Source organism: Mirounga leonina, unplaced genomic scaffold, assembly GCF_011800145.1.
Source record: "Mirounga leonina isolate KUSES-001 unplaced genomic scaffold, KU_Mleo_1.0 Mir_168, whole genome shotgun sequence".
NCBI lineage: Eukaryota > Metazoa > Chordata > Mammalia > Carnivora > Phocidae > Mirounga > Mirounga leonina.
This window is the reverse complement of record NW_023270426.1, coordinates 41,456,880-41,482,370: the sequence shown is the minus strand read 5'-3', so window position 1 is coordinate 41,482,370 and position 25,491 is coordinate 41,456,880. Positions and strand designations below refer to the sequence as shown.

At 39.8% G+C, this 25,491-nt stretch overlaps 1 protein-coding gene across 5 annotated transcripts in view; it reads right to left on the bottom strand.

Annotated features, from left to right (window-relative positions):
* The window catches only part of MAST4 (microtubule associated serine/threonine kinase family member 4), a 525,778-nt gene that overhangs the window by 31,460 nt on the left and 468,827 nt on the right, over window positions 1-25,491 (bottom strand). For all 5 annotated transcript variants that reach the window (XM_035014558.1, XM_035014559.1, XM_035014560.1 and 2 more), the window contains 9 exons: window positions 24,976-25,077; window positions 21,781-21,913; window positions 18,176-18,243; window positions 15,126-15,211; window positions 8,391-8,599; window positions 6,932-7,070; window positions 5,250-5,382; window positions 4,204-4,369; window positions 2,233-2,334 (listed from right to left, as the gene is read on the bottom strand). In XM_035014558.1, coding sequence (XP_034870449.1) covers window positions 2,233-2,334; window positions 4,204-4,369; window positions 5,250-5,382; window positions 6,932-7,070; window positions 8,391-8,599; window positions 15,126-15,211; window positions 18,176-18,243; window positions 21,781-21,913; window positions 24,976-25,077 — 1,138 coding nt within the window. The remainder of the gene's footprint in view (window positions 1-2,232; window positions 2,335-4,203; window positions 4,370-5,249; window positions 5,383-6,931; window positions 7,071-8,390; window positions 8,600-15,125; window positions 15,212-18,175; window positions 18,244-21,780; window positions 21,914-24,975; window positions 25,078-25,491) is intronic.

The following is a 25,491-nucleotide window of genomic DNA, read 5'->3' as shown; positions in this document are numbered from 1 at the left end:
TTGAGCTTCTGCTAGGAGATTCGCGTCTCTAATTGTCAAGCCCTGAAAAGAACACAAGTAGCAGTCAGGGAGAAAATGCGCAGACAGATAACTCACAGCATATAATATAGAAACATGGGCGTGCTGACCAGCATCATAGCCCTGTTTTGCTGAAGTCAAGCCCAGTCAAGATTCCAAGCATTCTCAGAGGAGGGAAACAGGCAGAAGACTCAGTGGGAAAACTATCCAAACTGACCCAAGAACACTGAAGAACACTGAAGAGAAGCAGGCTCTTGGGAAGGCACGTGCCAATTCTACTTTTATCTTCGGTCACACCTCAGGACAACGCTTCCCTGGGGCAGCTGAGTAGGACATATACATTGATATTTGTGTTGTTGCAGGACAAGCTGAAAATCACTCCTCAAAACTCTACCCCATTCAGAGTGTGACACGGATTCTTTGACCACTACTCCTATCTCGGGGGCCAGAAAGCAAATGTGACCGCAGGTCACAACGGGTAGGGAGTAACAACTTTACTAGTCGCTTCAGACGAAAGGAACACCAAATAGGATGGGAAGAAATACAGTCAGCTCAAAGGCAGGGGCACCACCACCATTTCTGGAACTCGGACGTCTATAGGGGAAAGCACAAGATTATGCAGGCAGGAAATAAAAATAGTACCAGTGGAACCAGTGTCCCACCTGGTTCTAAGAGCTAGACTGGGTGATCTTTTATCCTCATGAAAACCCCGTGAGGCGGTACTTCTCTAAGCTCCATTTTACAGATGAGGAAATGAGGCACGGAAAGGGAAGCATCCTGCCCACCGTCACACAGCAGAGATTTTAAACTCAGGCAATCTGACTGTGGAGTTTGTGCCCTTAATTTCCACTTATATTGCCTCTCCTAGCCGAAGGCCCACTCATCCACTGCAAAAGGCATACAGGCACGTGGTACTCCAGGAAGAGGCTCAACTCAAAAAAATTTTCCCGAGCGAGCCCGGAGTTTCAATCTTCTTTGATATGCTAATGCAGCCAATGAGATTTTTCTGTACAAAGCCAAAGAGTAAATACTTTAGGCTTTGTGGGCCATACAATTTGAGGACTCAACTCTGCCACCGAACCATGAAGGCAGCTACAATGTCTATGAATGGCACTGCTGTATTTCAATAAAAGTTTATTTACAAGATAAGAATATGGCCTATGGGCTTCAATGCATCATCATCAACTCTAGGAGCACAGCATACTTAAGCAAGAATGGAGCCCTCCAGCTGGGGGAAGCTGTGGGCAAACATGGAGAGTAACGTGTGTATCTGGAGCTGTTGCAAATTATCTTTGTCTAGGAAAAACTGAGGGAGAGAATGATTTGTTCAGTATTTTCAGATATTTCTATTACAATGAAGTAGAATGAAACAGCTCAGATTAAATACTCCATCAAGTCAACAATTTTCACTGCTGAAAATTATGGATACTATCTAGTGTGTATGTGTTGTGCTTATATTTAATATTTAGTCCCATCTAGATAAATTCATATACTCAGGTAGACTGGGACTCGATATTGGGATCTCTGTCTATTCAGAATACAAGAGAAGGAAGAGGAGGAGCAGAAAAAAAAGAAACTGTAAGTAGAACAGTTGAGGGGGAAAATAATCATCAAGAAACAAATCTATTATCTCCTTAATCTTGAAAGCCAATGGTTTTAATCCTCTTTCTTGGGCTATGGTGCTGATCACCATGATGAGACAGCATAGTTCAACCCCAGACACTCATTTCTAGTAATTAATTAGTTCAAGTACCGATAACCCATTTCAAAGCCTCTAGATAGTAATGGGCTGGGTCAAATCTTGCTGGGAATATATATATATATCCAAACAAAAAAGCTTCACATCTTAAATCCTCTGTTTTAATTTATTTAAGATGCATGTTTTTCAGGATAGAAGAGTTATATTGTGCCCTTGGAGGTTTTCTTCCAGACCAATTTTATTTATTTAAACAAACTGAGAATGACTTTTGCTTTGCAAAAAAACCAAGAAAAACAAAAATCAAAGACAACCACCAACCCTCCTAGTGTACATACTGCTCTGAATCAGAAAAAAAATCCGAAATATTATTGTTATGATGTGTTGTAGTCATGTCCTACATCAACCAACAGATGTTTCTTATGCCAAAAAAACAAAGCACAAACAAAAACCTCTGAGTGCTCCACAAAGACATTATTTTTTGCATATTAGCAAAATTAAAACATATGTGCTCTAACCTGTTCCCAGTCTCTCCAGGGGATTCTGCCTAAGAAGCAAGGTAATCAGATCCTGGGCATCGGGGGGTGGTGCCTCGTCCTTTTCTGGCCAGTTGATCTCATCTAGAAGGGAGATATATCATTTACAACTTTATTGCTCAAATGGCAGTCCAGGTCCCAACAGCCTGGAGGTTGCCTGGGAGTTTGTCACAGAAACAGAACTTCAGGCTCCATCCCAGACTGAATGATAATCTGCATTTTAGTAGGATTGTCAGTTGATTCCTGGGCACAGTCACGTTTGAGAAGCATTGTTTCACCAGACATGAACCAGCACAGCTTACAACAAGGCAGGGAGAAAATATTTCAATAAGCGGTACCTTCCATTTGCTTTTTTCATTCTTCGTTTTTTGTTTTTCTTTTTGGCAGACTTGGCTCAAAACAGATTATTCCTTCTAGTTATTAAGAGGACTTAATATGGTGAAAACTCTTAACACCTGTGTTTTAGATGTCCCCCTCCCAGGGAATCAAGAGAGTAAGATTTTTCTTTCCTACTATCCTCAAATGTGAATTTGGCCCCAGCCCTAGAGTTCTTCAGCTTCCAGAAACACAAATTAATTTTGCAAAAATAACTATTTCTAGAGACAAACAAAAGGCCAAAGTATTAAGTTTGAAGACAAAAAATCCAAAGTAATCATAGTAATAATGGAAGTATTTAAAGTCTGTCATAAATATTAGAATATGTTCTACATTCCACAGGAGTTTGCCCAAAGATAAGGTGTGTGTGCTTGTGTGTATGGAAATGCAATAAAAACACGAGCTATTTCTGTGTGTGCCTGCCTCCAGCTTCCTCTGCTGCAGTTTAAATCTGATTTGGAAAATAAAACATGAATATGCATCTGAGCCGTAAGGCATGGAGAACAAAGCCAGCAATTTCTGCTTGTGTTAATTAAACAGTTGATTCCTCTTGCCATTCAGGCCTTAGTATATCAGAAAACAGCCTAGTTATAAATCCATAAACAGCTCAGATACTGTAGAAAAGGGTTATACACTGCAGGCAACTCACAAATCTACTTTGTTAAAGTTTACAGATATGCCTGGCTTGCAAAGTCAATGATAGAGAATAATGCCATGATTAAGGGACTCCTCATCCCAACATTAATTTTCCCTCCCTTTCCACTGATAGACCCTGTAAGCACAGTCCAGAAGGTGGCGGAGTGGGTGATGGGGGCGGTCAGCGATGACTGATAAACTTTCAGGAGGAGAAGCCTTTTTGATCTAGGCTTTGGGGAAATTTATAAAAACAGCAGGTAGGGTAGTAATAGAGCCTATTTAATTATCATTTAGTTTTGCCACAAGCCGCATAACAATAGTGAGGGTCAGCGTGCAGGTTAAGATCTAGAGGTTATTGAATTTTAAATGAAAGATGAACAGCTGTTACAGAAATAACATTACACCATTACAACCACCAATGAAATCATTAACAATCTGTGAATTAAATTTGCTTCCTTCCCATTCTCATTATTTATTATTTGGTAGACATTTGTTTTAGGGTTTATTACATTTTTGTTAATTTCTTCATTGTGCCATTAGCCATTTTCCCCCATTTATGTAAATGTTACCCACATTAACCTTTTCTTCCCTGGTGCAGCTTTCCTATTATGGAAAGGAAGACTGGACGGCAGTGAAATAATTTGCAAATCCCATATGAATTTCTTTTGCAGAAGAACACACCATAAAAATTGGTTACACTGCTAGTACATTTCCAAATTCCATGTTAACGAAACTTCCTCAGATCAATTTTCAACACAAACTGATCTCCTGAGATTTCTGAAAGTCAGTTATGTGCTATGATGAGTGAGTTCTTTTAATTTGCTGGCTAAACTGTTTGATAAAGGTTAACATTTTAGTAGTTAAAACGGCAATACTCCACAGAATTGCATGAAATAGCTGTTTCCCAGCAGCCGCTTGAAGATAACTCCTGATGATATTTACCACTGATGACTTGTCCAAATAGCTCTTCTGGAGTATCCCCAAAGAATGGCACACATCCAACAAGAAATTCATAGAGGATAATCCCCATGGCCCACCAGTCCACCGGCTTCCCATAGCCCTGCCTCAGAATCACTTCTGGTGCAATGTATTCAGGTGTGCCACAGACCTAAAAGATGATTGCAATATTAGAATAATTGGAATATTAGACATGAATTAAAATGAGCAAGATGGCTATACACCATTTATTTTGCCCAGAGTGCACCTGCTCAACCACATGGAACCACACGGACAAAGAACTTAGGAACAGCAATTATAAGTCAGTATCCATAACACCAAAGGCAACGAAATATTTAAATAGCAAAAAAGGGAAATTTAAAATGCTGCTGTAATGTTAAACTATGTGTAGTGAGTAATTTCGAATTGAGGGTTTGACCCTATTTGGTGGTTTTACTTATTTCATAGGATTAAAAACATTTTTAATCCTCAAAGTTAATATAATGATGCATTTTTAATCTGTCACTACCACAGATAGTTTTAGTATGTATATGACCAAAATATATTCACATCCTGGCTACTTCATAAAAGCATGACAGTTGAGATGTGTTTACCTTAAGTAACTTACAATGAACAGATTGTGGGCACATGGTAATGAGGCATGCTTAAAGGGAAATGGGCCATGGCTCGGATTTTAGCACCCGTGATTGTACAATGCATCATGAGTTTCATGAGTGCTCTGCTGAGACTCCTGAATTCCTTACAAAAACCGTTTTCCATTTGTCTTTCTCACATTCTCACTTGTGTGCAATTACATCGTTCGTCTTGCTAATAGACCATAATGTTGGGGGAGGAATGTGGAGGAATGGACAGTTCAAAGAGGCCTAGGGAGAAAAACGGAAGCAATCTGCACTTTATCAAATGTAAGCCTCATACAGACATCTAAGCACCCAGTCCTAACGTGGACCTGGCTTACACAAGTTGATTCTGAATGTCACTGGCAATATCGTACTTTGCATCCTTCTCTCCAACAGAGCAGGAGCCAAGCTTACCTGTTTGTCCAGGAACTCTCGAGCATCCTTCTCGATATGACCCTCATAGAGATTGGTAGTCATGCTCATTAGTCCCACCTTGGATAATCCAAAATCTGTCAGCTTTATGTGCCCCATGGAGGTGACCAACAAACTATGAAGCAGAAGGACACATATTATAACACTTGTTTGAAGTTCTTTCTTTCTTTTTTTAGGCTTTCTCCTTCTCCTGTCAATTTGTAAGACTATTCACTATGGTGGTATCAATCTTTTTCATTTATTTATTTATTTATTTTAGAGAGAAGGGAGGGGCAGGAGGACAGGGAGAGAGGATCTTAAGCGTGGAGCCCAACATGGGGCTTGACCTCACGACCCTGAGATCATGACCTGAGCAGAAATCAAGAGTTGGATACTTAACCTACTGAGCCACCCAGGCGCCCCAAGGTATCAATTTTAATATAAAACCCAGCCTGGGAAGAGGTAAGGTCACGTGAACATATTACATATGTGTATCGGGCTCATGAGTGTAATTTACAAGGGAGGGCCAGACACCCAGCCCAGCTAATCTTTGTTGGGGCAGCCACATACAGTATCATTTACAGGTTTAAACTTAGAAAAATCCAAGCATGGGACTCTGACATCTTTCTATTTTCAGAACAATAAAACAGAAAAGTGTTACCAATAATCCCACATCATACATAAGAACTAAGATAAGCAACCTGTCTGTGATTTAAGTGACACATAAGCTAAAGAACTTGGACAGAAAAATGAACTACTGTTTAAGATTTTAACTTATGGCTCAAATTTAAATTTCTGTTCATTAAGCACAAAATGTAGATTTCTTATACAATGCAAAGAAATCACATGTGACAGTTTTATGAATTTAATTTTTAAACATTTTCATTTTCAGAGGAAAAATAAAATTTTTAATTAATTAAAACATTAAAGGAATAGAGGATGTGAAAAGAGGAAAAAATAGCTACTGGAAGGAAATATTCCATATTCTAACAGCTGTCTTTGTTGGGTAATGTTGTGAATGAATTTTTTTCATGTTTTTCTGTACTTCAAAATTTTCTGGAATGAGCATGAGTTAATTTTATCATAAAATTTTCAGCACGCTTAGAATCTTTACATATTAACATGTAATGCTTTTAGAGGTGTCTGAAATTAGTGGAGAAAGCATAAAACATTTAATAAATGGTGTCAAGATGAATAACTTAGTCATTTGAGAGGAAAAAAAGTATATCTGTATCTCAAATCAGACACTAAAATGAGCTTCATGAAGATTAAAAATTAAATTCAGTATTAAATGGTGAGAGAGAACATAATATCAAGTATATCATCTTGGTGTAGGACAGGGTTATCTATGTATAATACCAAATGCGGAAACTATCCAGAAAACAACTAGAAGCTTTCCATGAAGCTATTCAAAAATGAACATAATAAAAACAACTTAAAAAAATTTAACTAACCCTGGCTTTATAATCATTTTTCTTTTGTTCTTTATAAGCTATTATTATAAGCAGCAGAGCCTTTAAAGTATTACATAAATATTATCATATATACTGCCAAAATAACTCATTTGGGAACGTTTTGGGAGAATTGCAAAACATGCAAAGCAGCATTAAAAGAAAACATTTTTAGAGACATAAGACAACTTTTTGTATTGTGTGTAAAAAAAGATGTTTCCTCGGTGTACATACTTGTCTGGTTTCAAATCCCTGTGTACAATTCCATAATTATGTAGATATTCCAAGGCCAGCACCGTCTCGGCAAAGTACATCCTGGCCATATCAACAGGGAGAGGCCCCATGTTCTTCATTAATGTAGCACAGTCACCCCCTGTAAAACCCAAGCACAGGATTTAGCAGGTGGAGTATCAAGAAGACCATCAATTCAGATTACAGACCTTCAAAGCAGAATGGCCTCTACCCACAGACACAGCATCTCAAATTCCGAAGTGGAGGCCATGCACTGAGTAATCATGTTTCTAATTAAGATGTGGTATGGGGGAAAAAAATATATATTTTTTTCAAGCAGGAGTCCTCCTAAGGGAGGAGATTTGCTCCAAAGTGGAACTGAAATTGGAAGAACAAAATACACCAGCATAAAGCATGGGTTCTGGAATCAGGCTACCTGAGTTCAAATACTACCTCTGACTCTAACAGGCAGGGAGATCTTAGACAAACTAGTCCCGGCTCTTTCCTCTAATATCAGGATGGTAAGACTATCATCCCTTTTCAGATTATTGTGAGGATTAAATGAGGTAATCTATGTAAAGAATTTAGGATACTGCCAATATTTATTAAATGTGATAAATGTTATTACTGTAAACACAACCAAGGTTGATAAAGCCAAGTGCTGTTGTGGGGAAAAAAAATGGGTGGAAATCAGGCAAGATATGCTTTTGTCTTGTATCCACGAGGAAAGTATCTAGTAAGTCTCTCCCTTCCAAGGATTTCAGTTCACTCATCTGCAAAATGAAAAGGTTGAACTAAATGATATTTAACGTTTCTTTGAGGTTTATAGTTTTGGAATTCTGCTCCTACGATTTTAAGAGCTTAAATTAGATGCTTTGAAGATTGTTTTGGCCCTTCCTAATATATTCCTTTTATTAACTTCGTTTATATCAATAAGTCACGGCCAAAAACACAGAAATTGAATGTGAAACTGAAGGAAATAAGAATGTTTAAAACGTAAGCCGTGAATGTCAAAAAAAAAAAAAAAGCTACATTTTCTTGACTTGTATCTCCTCCTTTTCTCCTAACTCATTTTTAAATTCATACCATAGACCAAAAAAGGATATATTTTTAATTCATTCTTTAAGAAGATCAATTGTAATGAACGATTTTATGCTATGTGATAAAAGTGAGTAGGAAAAAATCCCATCACCTATATTCTAACTTTAATGACCAATAGGATTAAAAGCTATTAAAAAAGAAAAACAACCTTCTTCCAAATAGCACTAATTTTCCCTTTGTTATAGTAGAGCAGGCACTTTACAAGCAATTATCAGAAGATAATGACTGGGAATACAGCCATCTCATTGCCGGGCTTCGCTTCCTAGGCGGATACAACCATTATGTAGCCCAACAGGGAAAGCCTCCACTGCACAAAGGAGGAGGCAGTTTCGGGGTACTGGCGTCATGTTCTCTGAGTTACCTTCCACGTATTCCATGACCATGCATAAGTGGCGCCTTGTTTCAAAGGAGCAATACATGCTGACGACAAAGGGGTTCTCTGCAAAAGTCAGGATATCCCGTTCCACGAAGGCCTGCTGGATCTGATTGCGGAGGATGAGGTTTTGTTTATTAATCTTTTTCATAGCAAACCTCTGCCGGGATTCCTTATGCCGAACAAAGTAGACTGCCCTGAAAAGGAGCACAAGAGGTGGGGTTCACGGGAAGTGAGGATGCTTCTGGATACGGTAAACAATGGGTGACTGTCAACTTTTTTTTTTTTTTTTTACATTCACATGGCGCCTGGAATTCAGCTCACACATGCTATCCTAGCAGCTACAAACATCCCATTTCAGGCCAAAATCTTATGGCTACATTTATTTCTAAATCTTTCAATAAAGGTCACTGATCGTACATAAGGCATCAAATTCATCTTCACCACAAGGACAGAAATGGACAGTCTTCAGAGTGAGCTATTTTCCAATAGCTAGCTGATGTTTTCAGTTTTTCCACAAACAAAACAAAATTCAATATGTAAGTCAGAGCAGGAAAAGAACTAACAAAAGTACATACATACCATGAGCTATATCCTTTCAAGCATTAGATATACGTTAGGCATTTTTTCTAGACTGACTAAAGTGATAATTTTCTATATGATACCCTTGGGATCTGCAAAAAGGACCAAAGCTTCTTAGGGTATGTGGCTTCCAACCTGAGGGTAATTTACTCCCCATGAAATTCCAGATAAATGAGAAGTATGTAATAGGTCATAGGAGGCTGTCCTGCAATGAAGAGTAGCGTATTTCCTCACTACACACCTCAGCATGATTTACACCTGTGGCTGTTTCAATAGAAAATGCATTTCCCAACATAAAAGGGCACCAATAATACACTGTTCCATCCAACCCATGGCCAAGGTGACAGCCAACTTTACTGTAAAATGAGGAGGTTGCACTGAATTTCTGCTGCAAGACTCACTCACATACTCTAGAGAAGCAATTCTGGCTGGGTAAAGACAATGGACTCCATGAAGCTTGATGTGGAAGAAACAAGTCAAGAGAAGGAGGAGGCTTAAAACCTCACCTGGAAATTATGAGTAACAAGGAAAATGTCTTCAATTGGCTCATTTTCTCTTAAGTTACTCCTCACTTGTCATTATTGTAGAAGAACAGATTTGAGGTCTCAGGTCAGCAAATGCTCAAATAAATAATAATTTACATAAACAGCAATCATTCACAGTAAAGTATATCCAATGTCTGTCTCCTAAGACAAGGGGTTATCTGATCTGAGATGCATATTTCACTGCTCATGAAAAATGAATGCAAGGCGGACTAGGACACCCTAAATCCCTGCTGAACCAATATACCAGAGTAATCCACTTACATAAATCTTAAGTATATTCAATCTCAGTTTAATTGGTATTCACATGTTCCGCCCAAGTGTTCAACTAGGAATTCATTTTTCTTTCAAGTCTGTGTAGGTTTGCCTTTTCATTGTATCCATCTTTTTCCTTTACTTGCAAAATTACATTTTTTTGGTCTCTGTTTAAACCTTATTTATTTATTTATTTATTTTACTTTACTTCTTTTTTCCTCTCTCAATATTTCTTTGGTCTTCTCTTTTTTCCTTCACTGTATAGAACAAATCTCTTTTATCCACACTTTATATAACCAACTCAAGGAAGAATCTAGCACTGTTATTCCCACTGTACCACAAACTGACAAGGGAGCTGGCCGGCTGGGCGGCCAACACTTTCCACACAGGCTAGCGGTCTTCTTCAGGATGCCAAACGCTGGGGCTCTCACCAGCTGGGTTTATCTCTACACCTGTTTTCTTGGCAAGGCTTGATATCAGGATTAACTAATTTAAACAAATATTTAAACTGATGAAACAGGAGTGTGAAAAGGAAAAACTTTGTTGTCTATAAAAAAAACAAATGGGATGCTTTGGAAAGTACGGATAGATATGTTAAATGTGAGTTACTAAATAAAATTCCGATTGATTTAGTATGGGTGAGAAGGTTTTCAAAAGTGGAAAAAATAATACAGATCTAGAGTCCTATGTGCGGATTGCTTCAAGTTCCTGCTTCGCCTTTAAAGCAGTGAAAAATGAAAATAAAAACAATGTATTAGAAGGATGGTTTATATAGGCTGTCTTAAAAAGACCTTATAGCAGAGGACCAGTAAATTTATATATATCTGTGTGTGTGTGTATACACACACACACATTTATTTATCATTTCTTTTTTTAAGAGAGAGAGCGTGCGAGTGGTGGAGTGGGAGGGGTGGAGGGGGAGAGAGGGAGAGAGAATCCCAAGCAGGCCCCACGCCCAGCACAGAGCCCGACATGGGGCTCGATCTCACAACCTAGGAGACTGTGACCTGAGCTGAAATCAAGAGTCAGACGCTTAACTGACTGAGCCACCCAGGTGCCCCTGAATTTACATATATTTAGATTAAACTGACATGTTTAATTTCAATATGCATCTGAAATTAAAAGTATGTTTAAAGTATACAACTTTTTTTTTAATGATTTCTGACTTTGACCTCTTAATTAACCAACCAACTCCTCCTTTTTTCTGGATCAGATTAAAGGCTTTTACAGTATTTTTCTTTTTCCAAATACTGATTGGGTAAAATCAAGATCCCCCCGAAAACTTTGTGCTTCTCCTAAGCAGATGGTGGAAGGCAGACAGACAGATACAAAGGGAGGGCAGAAAATAACCTGGCTTCCTCAGAAACAGAAGACAAACACTGGTGAACAAATACTGTTACGAAGAACTTTTGAAACAGGGAATTTACCTTTTAAAATAAAATTTAGAATTTGAAATGTTGAAAAAAAGAGTATCTTTATATAAGTGCCCGCCTATTACTGAGAGTCAACTGGAGTACAGCTTAGGTTCTATCTCTTCTTTGAATATGTCACACTGAGTAGATGTAGCGCTGAGGACCCTCAGACATGATCCTAGGAACTTCACTGTCAGGTGGCTGCCATTGGATTTTCATCAACTATCAGCGTTTCTTACATAAACAACTGCTCAGCAATATGTCTGAGAACAACAGGAAGTGGGGAAGGAAGAACAGGGCCATCACCATTTAATGAAATAACAGGAGAAAGAGGCCTCAGGCCCAATTTGACCAGCATCCAGACCAGGTTTCCCACGGGCACTCTGTGAATGAAGAAGGATTCATATCTTTACTTTCAGATTTGCAATTCGTAAAACCTCATCTGACTTTTTGCGCTGCTTTGCTGGGATGTGCTTAAAAATCATCAGTTAATCCCTAGGGAAATTTACCTACACCAATGGAAATTAATCCTATAGGTAGCTTGAGACATCACTGCCGCAGGACGTGCATATCTTGATCAAGCTGCAAAAGTCAACTAGACTTCTTAATTAGAATCTGCTGTAGCTAGTTATCTGCTTGTTTCATGTTCTTGTTTTTACAGTTCTTTACTGCTTTAGGAATATCCTTCTTAACGCTGAAATCTGCTTGTTGAGCAGTAACTGTCCTCTCTCATGTACACCTTTCTTCCTCTCCTGTAAAGTGATGTTCCAAATCTACTTAAGTCAGCAGAGAGAGGGGGAGATTGAAACAGACAGACAGACAGCAACCAGCTGACAGACAGGACATCTATCACTGCTAAGCACAGCTATACGTCATCCAAGGTTACAAAACTGGACCGAACGGATTCAGCCCCTCATTTGTCTGCAGTTTGGCCTCAAAGGCTGCTTTCTTTGAAAAGGCTGCTTCTGTCTCTCTCTTCCTACACTGACCTGCCTGGTAAATAGTAGAACTTAAGGGTGGGGGGTGATGCACAGAGTGGGGCAACTGTCCTCTCTCAGTCAAGGTTTTTTTCATCCCAGACAGAAGTGAGGGGTGGGAGGGTGGGGAGAAATGGAATCAAAAGCTGATGGGATCTAGAACAGAATGAATCAGTCCTATCAGGAGTGTGAATGTCTAATGCGTATAAAATTACGCATAAATCTGAGAGCCCAGGACATGAATCCGTGCGAGCAAATCTGCACATGGGAACAAGAGCGCATGTGTTAGAGGAAAGGCTGTAGGGGGAGAGGCGTTAAGCCACCAACCTGCACACATGGGCCCGTCATGTAAATGACCCCATCTTTTGAGGCATAAAAGAGAACGATGTGCAGCAAAGCTAGAAACTAAAGCAAAGTGGGACAGAAATGCTGCGCCTTTAAAATTTAGTTTAAAAAATTTTTTAAGTCAATTTTATTCTTTCAGTCTGAAAATATCTGAAGCTGTCATTTGAAAGTCCAGATGAGGGCGCCTGGGTGGCTCAGTTGGTTAGGTGACTGCCTTCGGCTCAGGTCATGATCCTGGAGTCCCTGGATCGAGTCCCGCATCGGGCTTCCTGCTCGGCGGGGAGTCTGCTTCTCCCTCTGACCCTCCCCCCTCTCATGCTCTCTCTATCTCATTCTCTCTCTCAAATAAATAAATAAAATCTTTAAAAAAAAAAAAGAAAGTCCAGATGGAATCAAGAGAAGATGGCTCCAGGTTGTAACAGGAATACTTTGAGAACGAAGGAGCGCTGCTTGGAATCAGCACACCTGTGACCAGCCATGCCTCTGAGCCTCTTTCCCCCCACCTGGGTGGAAATAATGTCAACAACACACGGGGCTCTTGCGAGAAGACAGCATACATAAACGAGCACCCCCCACCCTTAATACTGGGGGGTCAGATGGGAAGTACATGGCAAGGGTGAGCTTTCTCCAAAGTGCTAAGCTGGCATGAAAGGACGTCTGACCTTCAGCCAGGGATCCGAAACGCGTTCAACGTAGAAGGAAACGGGATGATACCAAATTAGCAGACTGGCTTTATAACATGAACTGTCACTAAGTACGATGTTGAGAAAACCCCGACGTGTTATAGCTCCTTCTAATGAGAAGGTCAGTTTCCAGCACAGGCGATTTTCACCAAGTCGCAGAATCAGGATCACTGTAAGCCACTGATGTGAGTGATGGACTGTAACACAAGTGCTGAGGAAACCCCCAACAGCCTCAGTTCATCTCCAGAGAGGCATCCATGTGTTCAGCCAGTTCGCATAAGCCTGCAATCAGCATCTTGACTGGGTGGACCAATAGGTATAGCTCCATTCAAATTTTAAATTAAAAATAATTAAAATGAAGAGGAAGTCTGTCAGAAATGTAATGAGAGATTAAATCTGAGAAGAGCAAAAGGGAAAAAAGTTTTGGCTGACGGGCAGAAGCTGCGGCAGGCAGCCTGTCAGCCCATTAAGGACTTGGCCTGCATCCTGGCTGTTTACTGATTCACAGCTTGTTTAACTTCTTGTATATTCCCAACCATTCCCCGAAGTGTGATATATACCTCATCTACTAGACAGTGGTTTAATTGCACTACAAATGAGTTTACTCAACCAATTAGAACTCCAAATACTGCTAAGATATATGCCCAGATTTTATAAAAGCGGTGTTTCACAGATAATCTTATTCTAGAATTCCACTGCCAATAAAATCTATCTGTGCTCAAGCCCAGAGACCCATTAAATCAAAGTTCAGTTTTTTCCCTAATGAAGGAAGAAATCCTCAGAGGATCTCGAAAACTAAAACTAACTAAAACCAAATAAGAAACAAATAAAACTCGCAAACAATCGTATGCTAAAACAATTTTCTTAGGGGGAAAATTTTCAATGAGGTCCTTGAACTAAATGAAATATTATGAAAATAGAACATCAGAAAACATTTATAAGCCACATCAAGAAATATACCATTTGACATAATCCTGAAAATCAATCAGTGAAGCACAGAAAGGACTCACAAATATTTAAGTTCTTCACTAAGTTAATGGTGTGGAAAATATTAGAGACAAAAAAAAAATCGTAAGGAGAAACATCCCTCGTGGCATAACAAAAATCTCTTTGATAATCTGCTCATATGTGTGATAAATGGCAATAAATGTCTATGGGATTCTTTATTGCTCTCCATATACAGATGGAATTGAGATTAATACTTAATTAAACTAGAGCTCTTGGGCTGTCTAAAATGGATCCGGACACAGTATGTGTATTAATTACCCTGTTTCTTAGTAACTCAGCAGGATTTCGTCACCACTGACCCTACCATAAGAAGAAAACCTTGTGTCTCTAAAAATGAAGCAAGAAAGGGGCACCACTAATGTGACCAGATCAGAATACAGACTTAACTGAAAAGAAAACAAACAAAAAACCCTGGTATAATATAAAGACTGAAAGATATGCATTGCTTTCAGTTTTCAAACAGTCTTCTTATTCAAGTGCTTCTCTCACCAGATGGACTGGGGGTCAGATGGGAAGTACTGGCTAATTCTTAAGTAGTGATGCTATGTATGAGTTTACATGTTTTCAGAGATATAGATTTTATAAATCCAGATATGGCTGTGTGTATGCATAGATAGGACCCAAAGTCAGGCATTTCTGCACCCAGAAGGGAGGCAGAAGGTCTATATAAACATTTTCCTTTACTTTATAAAGTCTCCTTCTCTATACCTCTAAAATAACTCCAGGTCACTTGATAGGTTTTCTTGATGGAGTATCTAAATGAAAAACAATTTTGGCTGCACATTATACCCACCAGTGAAGGAGCAGTGAACTGAAAACTCAAGTCCCTAATGATACCTATTTGGCCTAAGATAAATGCGAAGAATATATTACTCAGGTGTGTAAAAATACAACAAGAGAGTTTTCTTCAATTACTCACCCATAGGCTCCATTGCTAATCAATTTAATCGTTTCAAAATCACTTTCCCGAGGTTTCCTTTGAAGTTTCAGGGAAGCATTAGGGCTCTTGGAAACAAAATATGGAAGTTAGAAAATAGTTGGGAATTCAAGAAAATGATTTTAATAGCAACACAAATGACATTTGCATTCTATGCTCTGGCGTTGGATCTGCTGAAGGGCAGTATTCAAGCCAAAGGAAGTCGGCACCCAGCTTTAAAGATCAATTCTGCAGAGCAGTGCTGGTAGACTGCCTCTCAGGACGGCGCCTCAGTCTCATTTAAGTGAACCCCCATTTCTGGGAGATGAAGGTACCAAGCTTTTGAAAATATCCAATTTGGGGGCACCTGGGTGGCTCAGTAGGTTGGGCATCTGCCTTCGGCTCCGGTCATGATCTCAGGGTCCTGGTATCAAGCCCCACGTCGGGCTCCCTGCTCCACGGGGAGTCTGTTTCTCCCTTTCCCTCTGCCCCTCCCCTTGCTCATGCTTTCTCTCTCTCTCTCTCTCACTCAAATAAATAAATAAAATCTTAAAAAAAATTTCCAATATTAATTTACCTCTGTAAACTATTCAGGTTAGCCTCATTCTAGTCTTTTCAAGTTTTAAGTCCAAAATGTCAAACCTTAACTTTAGTTTCAGTCCGTCGGAACAGAAAGGACGGGCCATTGTGCCTCTACATGGACTGATGGACAGTGCAGCTTCTCTGTCCCTGACCAGAGGATGTCTGTCCTTCCTATGACAACCCTTTTTGTTCAGAAAAGGTAGTCGGCAACGACGAGACAATGTGTGCCTCTCTTTGACTTCCATACCATTAGTCTTACCATGGTTTAGATATCTATTTTCAAAAAGATAGCTCTTTAAAAAGTTGAGCTCAGGGGCGTTTGGGTGGCTCAGTCGGTTAAGTGTCTGCCTTCGGCTCAGGTCATAATCCCAGAGTCCAGGTGGAGCCCCGCATCGGGCTCCCTGCTCAGTGGGGAGTCTGCTTCTCCCACTCCCCCTGCTCATGCTCTCTCTCTCAAATAAATAAAATCTTTAAAAAAAAAAAAGTTGAGCTCAAAGTATAATAGTAAGTAAAATGCTTTTGGTTTTTTTTTAAATATTCTCTCACAGTCCACATATCTTAGCACCGAGAGGGTGAGCACTGACCGCGTCTTTGTTCCCGCTGTAGAGCCTTCCCATGATTGTGGAAGCAACCCCACGAGCCTGAGGTATGTGCCACCCTCCTCCACTTGATGCTGTCATCTACTGATGTGCTGTCCCATTTACCTTAGGAAGACCTGGGTGCCCAGCTTTCCCACCCACCTCTCTGCTCGTGTTCTCTCACCACCCTGGGTGACTTCAGTGTCCGTGCAGGTAACTCACCCAACAATCTGGCCTCTGGGCCACTTGAGTTGCTCAACCAAACAACTCTTCCTCTCGTCTGTTTCCTCCTGCCCTCTGGCCACAGGCCCTGGGTCTAGTCATCACTGCTGATGCCCCATCTCAGAAGACATAACTGAAGACTGGGACCACTCACCTGTTCCACCATTCCACTCTGATGGGTCCCCACAGCTTTGGGCTCAAAGATCCCGTTCAAGGCCCACCTGTCTCAATGCTTCCCCACCCAGGTGACCTCATTCATGCCCATGGATGACTGCTACATCATTCAGAACTCCACCGAAAACCCTCCGAGTGCCAAGAGATCCCACGCCATGTATACGGATGCTAGTGTGATGGCTTTTCTTGAATGTCCCCCAAAAACTTAAGTCTACACTTATTCAGAATTATAATAATTATGATAAAATTAACAAAACAGCTATCATTTATTTAGCATGTAGTAGTGCTGCTGATCTAACCACTTCCCATAAAGTATCTCATTCAATATTTTGTCATCTTTTATATTTACTTTACAGAAGAGGAAAGTGAGGCACAGAGAAGATTCCCACAGCTACCAAGAGGTGCAGCCAGCTTTTAAATCCAGGCCATCTCACTCCAGGGCCTGGGTTCTTAGCCCCCAGGCTACACAGCTGCCTCTCTTCCTGACCACTCACAACTCGCGCCAGCCTCGTTCCCCTCTTGGCGCTCACGATTAGGGACAATGGCACTAGCATCCCAGAACTCTTGCTTGTGCCACTGCAGAGCCTCTGAGAGGCTTCCCCATGGTCACTCCTGCCTGCCCCCTTCACCCCATCTGTGTTCTATACCGCCATCGTAAGATTGTTTTTAAGCCGTAACTCTGACTGGGTCATCTTCCTGTCCACCTGTATCTACCCCACAAACACATACATTTCTTCCCAAGTTTAACAGCCTCCCACCATTCTTTGAAAGAAAAGATTTGACAGAGAAGAACAATGAGGACCTCTATATCTGGTTTTTGCCCCAGCTCTCCAGTCTCTATGGTCTCCTTGCCCTTACCCTCAGATGCACTCTGCCCCCTTGTGGCACAATCTTTGTCCAGGATGTTCCCTGGGCCTGGAATGTTCCCTCTGCCCCTTTCTCATCCTAGTAACTTCTCATACCACAGCTCCTGGGCCATTACTTCAGGAGATCTTTTTGGACTGGCAAGACTAAGGTCACTCTCGGGTCGCCTGGGTGGCTCAGTCATTAGGCGTCTGCCTTCGGCTCAGGTCGTGATCCCAGGGTCCTGGGATCGAGCCCCGCATCGGGCTCCCTGCTCAGCGGGAAGCCTGCTTCTCCCTCTCCCACTCCCCCTGCTTGTGTTCCTGCTATCTCTCTCTCTGTCAAATAAATAAATAAAATCTTAAAAAAAAAAAAAAAAGACCAAGGTCACTCTCTATTAATGTTATGTTTTAGTAGCACATGGCCCTTTTTCTTCGTACATCTTATTCAAGTTTATCATTTTTATTTCTTGTGCATGGTTTCTTTTTATTAATTCCTTTCTCTTTGAAAAGAGGGGCTAAAATGGTATGCTGCCTTGCAAATAGAAGCACAATACATGTTTATGGAAGAAATAAAATAATTGACACACTCCAAATCTCCAGATGCTGATAAATGGAAAAACCAACACCATATTTCATCAAGATGGATACTTACACTCACTGATTCATCTGTTTCTGGTGTTTCTGCTGTCCCACTATCATAGTTTCCCAACTGAGCCATTTCTAAATTAAAAAAAAAAGAAAGAAAAATTGAACAATTTCAACTAGACAAGAAGTAACTTCTTCAATATTTAAAAAAAAAGGTTTACACTTCAACGTACCCATGGGAAAATTTTAAATAAAAAATGGCAAGACCCAATAATAGACTTTCTTGAAATTGTTCAGGACATGCCCTTCCCTGGAACCCCATTTCTCATGAACACCCAGACACAGGTACTTCAGGGCTGGGCCTCTGCTTCAGCTAGCAGGACTGACTGGCCAACACAATCTTAGGGTTGGGGGGCGGGGGGTGTGTGTATCAATGGCTGTGCTTATAATAGAGTTGTCCAGAGAGGCAAGTCTTCCCAGGCTCTGACAGGCATCAAAAATGCACTGACTTCAGCTCAGAGATGGTTCTCAACTTGAGGCTGAGTATTCCTCATTCCATTCCTTCACAGCCACTGAGTGATATCCCCTGCCTAGTACACAAAGAATTCGCAATTTGTCACAAAGGAAGTAGTAGTTGTTAAGAGGGGCTGGACAATGAAAAGACTTGGCACACCACCATGATCAGTACTTACTAGGGACCTTTCACCCTCAGGCTCTCCCTCCTAAGGTGGGAACAATGTATTCATCTCTGAGAGTTTCTTGTAAGTATGACATAGGATATTCATGTAAGGCGCTTAGCGTGTTGACTAACAAAAATGAAGTTTTCCCTGAATACTGATGGTTATTTATGATTCTTAGTTACATCCTGTAAAGAAGTCAATCCTGGGCTGGATGCCACATGCCTGACACCAGCTTAAGTACTAACTTGGTGGTCTAGTTAAAAGAGACAAAAGCAAAATAAAATTAAAAAAAGAAAAAAAAAGAAAAAGCCATTTAATTGCTCAGTCTACAATGGAATGCCTCTCTGAGTCTATATAAGTAAATGAAGAAACCGGATTCATTTTATTGTTCATTTTAATTTTTATATTTAAAGAAAAAAAGATGTTTAATTAAAAAAAAGAACATGAAGGAATTCTCTCCAAAACTCTGATAGGTAGCTACCTCTGAGTGGTAAGGTCATAGGTACTTTACATTTCTAATTTTTCAAAATTGAACATGTATACTCAGTTATATATATAATAACTTATGCATAAGTTATAGTTTTTAGTTACCTATTTTTGTATGCATCTAAAAGTAGTCCTTAGACTCTCATTTCACGTATTCATATTCTTATAAATATCATCATCCTTTTCGGGAGAGATTACACATAAAAGCTATGAAGCAAAACAACCCTGGAGTGTTGTCTTTAGATAAAAACTAACAAACTCCAGAATCTAAAATAACTGATGATACTAACTTTCCTAGTTTACCAGTAGGGGAAATTCAAGAATAAAAATGAGCTCAGTACAAAGCAGGTGCTTTCTTAGTGTCGTTCAAGTGATGTCAACATCCTATATGACGAGCACGTCAGATTGGAGGACTGGGAGGTGAGCGAAAATGTATTCAGTCTCAGGGACTCCCAAGGATAGGACTGATTTTAATATTGTTTAAATAAAACAGCAACAGTACCTAACATTTATTATGCATTACTGCATCTTGGGGGGAGAGATGAACTCATATAATCCTAAAGACAACTCTACAAATAGGTACCATTTCCCTGATTTTATGGAAAGAACACTGAGGCACAAAGCAGCTCATCAAAATAGCACAGGGCTGGTGCCAGGGTGCAGACCTGAGCTTTTCCACTCTACACCCTCACCCCCAACCATCAAAGGTCAGGCCGTAGGTCTGTTATAGTGTAGATGTTGACAAGAAGGGGTAACAAATGTAGATCAGAGTCCTTAATAATGGCATGTTAAGTGGTAACAAATAGATTAAAAATCATCCTCAGATCTGAATCAAGAAAATGAAGTGTCAAGAGTTAAAAAACACAACTCCCAGGGATGAATTTGTATTACTAAACTCAACACTTGTCCAAGGTCACTATTAAGATTTTTTTAGAGTCTCTATAAAGGTACATAGATGGGTCGCAGATGACTCACCTACCAACGTTCAGCCCACAGTGATCTTTACTGCCAGGTTAAGAAAACTGTGAAGAACTCACTTGCTCTACAGTTCAAGGTCTGAAACAACCTCAACTCCACCAGCGTGAACAGTCACTCTAATATACTTTGACAGCCTCCCCACTCCAATTATTTTCATAAAAAAAACAAAAGATCGTTCTGTTTTAGATAGGATTTCTGCTAAATAACTATTATCTGGGAAATACATATTATTTGCAAGCAGTGAGTAGTAATGGAATGGAACCAGGAGTCAGCTTTTGAAGCAGAGAGCTAAGGCATCGTTTTGCAATGCCTGAAGAGATTTTTAAAACTCATCTAAATACCATTAAACATCTGCCCTTTTTATTTCATTGATTTAAACCATTTCTGAAGACTCATGATTCAAAAAGGTAAAGATGGTAATTTAAAAGCCATGGGGAAAAATCTCTCCCCAGGGAACTTTTCAGAAAAGCAGCCACCAGTCTCTGATAAGTGATGAATCTGATGTGGTATTGCTTTCAGGACAGTATAAATTTATCTGGCATTATCTCCCCGGAATGCATGCATCATTTCACTGGAAGCAAAGATCCAATGGCCGTAAGAGCAAACAAAGCGGGGGAAATAGGAGAGCAGCGCAGAGAGCAGCAGGTTCCCTGGCTTTAGATGGGAAAATATCTGTGCCAACAGTTACCATCACTACAAACAATTTAGCAAGATAAACGCTGTTTGCAAATTCAATTTAATGAACCACAAAGAGGATTTTGAATGAAGGAGTCTCTGATTGTTTTTGACTCTTTTTAGGCAGTATGTACACCTTCAGTGTTTTAAAGGACAATCCAAACAATAATGAGCAGGAAAAGGTTGGGGACAGGGGAGTAGTTTACCGATACTAGATTAAAAAAAAACCAAAAAACACTAACAACGTGCTTAGTCTTCAGTGTATTTAATAACATTAGACCTATAAGCTTTCAAAAACATTTTCCCCCCACTGGACTTCCTGTATATTATCATTTTTCATAATTTTTTGGTTACATGCAAAAAATATGCCTACCAACACTGTGCCTGATCTAAATCTATCCTCAGTTGTATTACTCCCCAATTACTTTAAATGTCACTTTTAAATTAATTATAATTAATTTCTTTGGCAACATGTTCAAAATTAAAAGGACACTTGAGAAGAACCCCACTGAGCTTCGCAAGAGAAAAAGTACTCAGAGAAGGCAGAAATCTAAACCCTTTCAGGATACTGTGGCATTGTCAGGCGGACAGGCCTCTGGGATTTCAAGGCCTATCCCCACTCTAGGTACAACACAAAATGGGTCAGGTTCACCTGCTCTTTGGGACTCAACTTAGTGAGTTGTGAACCTCATAGTGAAGGGTTGCTTTTTTCTTCAAAGCACAATGGGCCCCCAAATTTGTATTTTTCAACAGATAGAGCCAAATCATGTGGAAAAAGTAAAGACTTGCTAAGTTCTTGTCTGAAGTCACAGTGCAGAATCAAATGAAAGGTCAGCCCAACTAAAGTACGTACCTTCCAAAGGATCCTTATTGAGCCCCAGTTGGCTAATGATGTACCTGGGAATGTCAGTTTTAATACCCTGTCCTTCTTTTGCATGGCCTTCTGCTGCTTCCAGGAGGTAGTAAAATTCTTCAGGATCAAATTCCTAGCAGAAGACAAACACAGATGTATACTTATTTGAGCCAAAATTCTCTGAGGTTTTAATACATAAATTCCTCTCACCATAAAATTTGCTGGATATACACGGTTGTGGGTTATTTATGCAGAAAGGAAGCAAACGACTTTTAAAAAGTATGTAATTCTTAGTTCATATTTGAGCCGTTCATATTCTAAGAAAATACATGTATGTCCTTGGTAACTCATATAGTGACCACTTCTAATTTCCTTGTAATGCAACTTTGAAGATATCCTATTGCTATCTTATCGAAAATGAGTATGTCTAAAATTCAATTATGCCTTTTTAGGGATGTAATATTTTTAAAAATGAAATCTCATCCAGAAGATTCAGTTTCTCTCTTCGCATAAACAGCCACAAAAGGAGTAATGCTAGAATACGTAGAATATTCTCAACGGTTTTGCAGGAAACTCCATTAGTAGAAAGGGGTGCAAAAATATTTTTAAAAAATATCAAAATTACCACTTTTTATCAGTACATTCTAAAATTAAGATTCATGTATGTGAAGATGAAGAAAGAAAGACAAAATTACAAAATTAATTCTATTACCTGTGTCTATTTTTTTTTTTAAATTTTTATTTATTTGCAAGAGAGAGAATGAGAGACAGAGAGCATGAGAGGGAGGAGGGTCAGAGGGAGAAGCAGACTCCCTGCCGAGCAGGGAGCCCGATGCGGGACTCGATCCCGGGACTCCAGGATCATGACCTGAGCCGAAGGCAGTCGCCCAACCGACTGAGCCACCCAGGCGCCCCACCTGTGTCTATTTTTAAAATTTGGTAGCACATTTTGCCTATGCATTTTACTCTCTTCGGTTGCTACTTCTAGGATGTAATAAAAATCTTTAGGAGTCCATCACTCTAAATGGATGCCATGGGTTTATTTGTTGTATACAATTATGTTTGCAGATTTAAACCACAGAGGCTATTTTCAGTTATATTTCCTAGATTTTATCCCCTCAGGATGTTTCCCATTTTGATTAATACCCCTAACAGCATTTCACCTGAGAATTACTCAAGGGTTTTTTTTTTTTTTTTTTCTTTTTTTCTTTTCTTTTTTTTAAATTTTATTATGTTCTGTTAATCACCATACATTACATCATTAGTTTTTGACGTAGTGTTCCATGATTCATTGTTTGCGTATAACACCCAGCGCTCCATTCAGTACGTACCCTCTTTAATACCCATCACAAGGCTAACCCATCCCCCTACCCCCCTCCCCTCTAGAACCCTCAGTTTGTTTCTCAGAGTCCGTAGTCTCTCATGGCTCGTCTCCCCCTTCGATTTCCCCCTCTTCATTTTTCCCTTCCTAAAGGTTTCTAAAGGCCATGTAAAAAAAGCTCGCTTCAAATGGAGGAAAGTCAAAACCAACGTATACACTGAGTGCCCTTTTTAGAAACCTACAATGACACAGAGCACAGGCCTGAAACAGCAGACCTAACACCACTAGTTGGAAAACAACCCCTAAAACCCTGAAGCTCCAGTTTCATCTGAGCTTTAAATAGTGCTGAAAACAGCAACACTTTCAATTCTGCTCTTAAGTTCACCTGTTTCTATCCTTGAGAGGCTATACTTTTACTTTTTCTCTTCTGGTGAGGAGGGATTACTGAAAAAATTAATTTCCTCTTTTAAGGCAAGATCTTCTATGAGCATATCTGCTGCTGTCCAGAGAAACAAGTTTTAATGCTAAATGCTATTTTTTCCCCCAAATTAAACAAATGCAGGAAGTACAAGCATGTGATGCATAATTCAAAAAGTACAATGGGAGACGCAGTACAAAATCAGACTTCCTTCTGCCTGCATTTGCCAGGTTCTCCCAGAGGCATCCAGAGTATTTTCCCCCCTTATCCTTCCAGAGACAATGCCAAATGGTGCTTTGATTCTGTGGTTCTAAGGGTCCTGGCCACTGATGGAAACACCTACTCCACCATGCCCCTCCTTGTCTCCTTAAGATTTCCCCTCTCCTGTGACTCACTATGCACTGGTATATATTTATGGGGCTGTGAACATTTCACTATTATAAAAAGCTATGAATGTTAATTGAAATAAGGGCAAAACCCTAGCAATACCACCCTAGATGTGTACATGTGAATGTATAATTCTGACAAGCTGAACTGCATGTAGCGTTACCAATACCTTAATGGCTAGCAGAACTTAAAAGTGAGTGCTGATACTATGTTAAGCCCCTTAAAACTATTCTTACATTCAAAGCTTCGTATTTGTTCACAGTATGGACTGAAATGTCAACAAAAATTACATGAAACAAAAATTTTAAAATAGGAAAATGACCAAGGACAATATAATTGACAAGATGAACTCATCTTTGGAAGTCTCACTTCTTCCAGTGTATATGGGACCCTCCTATACTCTCCCAAGTGGGTTGCCACTGAGCATCTATTTCTTTCTTTTTTTTTTTTTTAAGATTTTATTTATTTATTTGAGAGAGAGAATGAGAGACAGAGAGCCCGAGAGGGAAGAGAGTCAGAGGGAGAAGCAGACCCCCTGCTGAGCAGGGAGCCCGATGCGGAACTCGATCCCGGGACTCCAGGATCATAACCTGAGCTGAAGGCAGTCACTTAAGCAACTGAGCCACGCAGGCGCCCTGAGCATCTATTTCTAACATGCTGTATTTTAAGAACAAATACTAGTACCTGCAGGTTATGAGAAAGCCTATCTCTGATTTCCCTCTCTCTGCATCTTGTCAACTCCAAAAAAGTGAGGCCCAGCAAGTGTTTTAAATTAGCTGTCACACAGTAATGGTGTTGAGATAAGGTTAAGCCCATTAGTTCATGATGATCTTTCCAGTTTGACCAGAATGTGATATGATTATCACTCAATACAGCACAAGTCCTAGAATTTTTACTTAAACCAGACAACAAAATCACATGGGGATGTGCCATAAACATTCATAAGCTGTAGTTCCTGTTGACTCTTTCCATTTAACTCTGGTCTTTGAAGCCAAATGAAACTGGAGGTTTCTGATGGTCACTGCTTTCCCACAGTTAAATAATGGAGTCCCCTCTAGGGGCAACTTACCAAGCACTCCAATAACCGAGCTGGGCGGGCAATAACAATTAGGATCTTTCGAACTAGTTGTTTAATAAATGCCAATTCTCCACTTTCTGAACGATCATGAGCCTATGAGAAAGCAATGAAGAGAAAGGTGAGATAGGATTGATCTATTAAATGGAAGAGAAAATCAGCAAAGTACGCTAACTAGATAATTGCAAGTATTTGAAAATTAAGTGATTTAGAAAATACTTTTCAAAGATTGATAAGCAAACATTATTGCTTCACATATGGACATCATTAAACTTCTTTATCTACAAAATGGCTCTATTAGCTAAATTTCAATTGTAAAACTTTGATTTATTCTGTATTAAAAATCAAACATTAAAACTCTCAATGTGAACCATGATGACGGAGAGATTAACAGATTATGACACATTAAGCACATGGTACAAGTGGAGTGGGTGGCTGATAAGGAATCCTCATTTGCCAGATTTCGCAGAATGAAGTACGAAACGGCTAACATAGTGAAGGGCTGCTTTT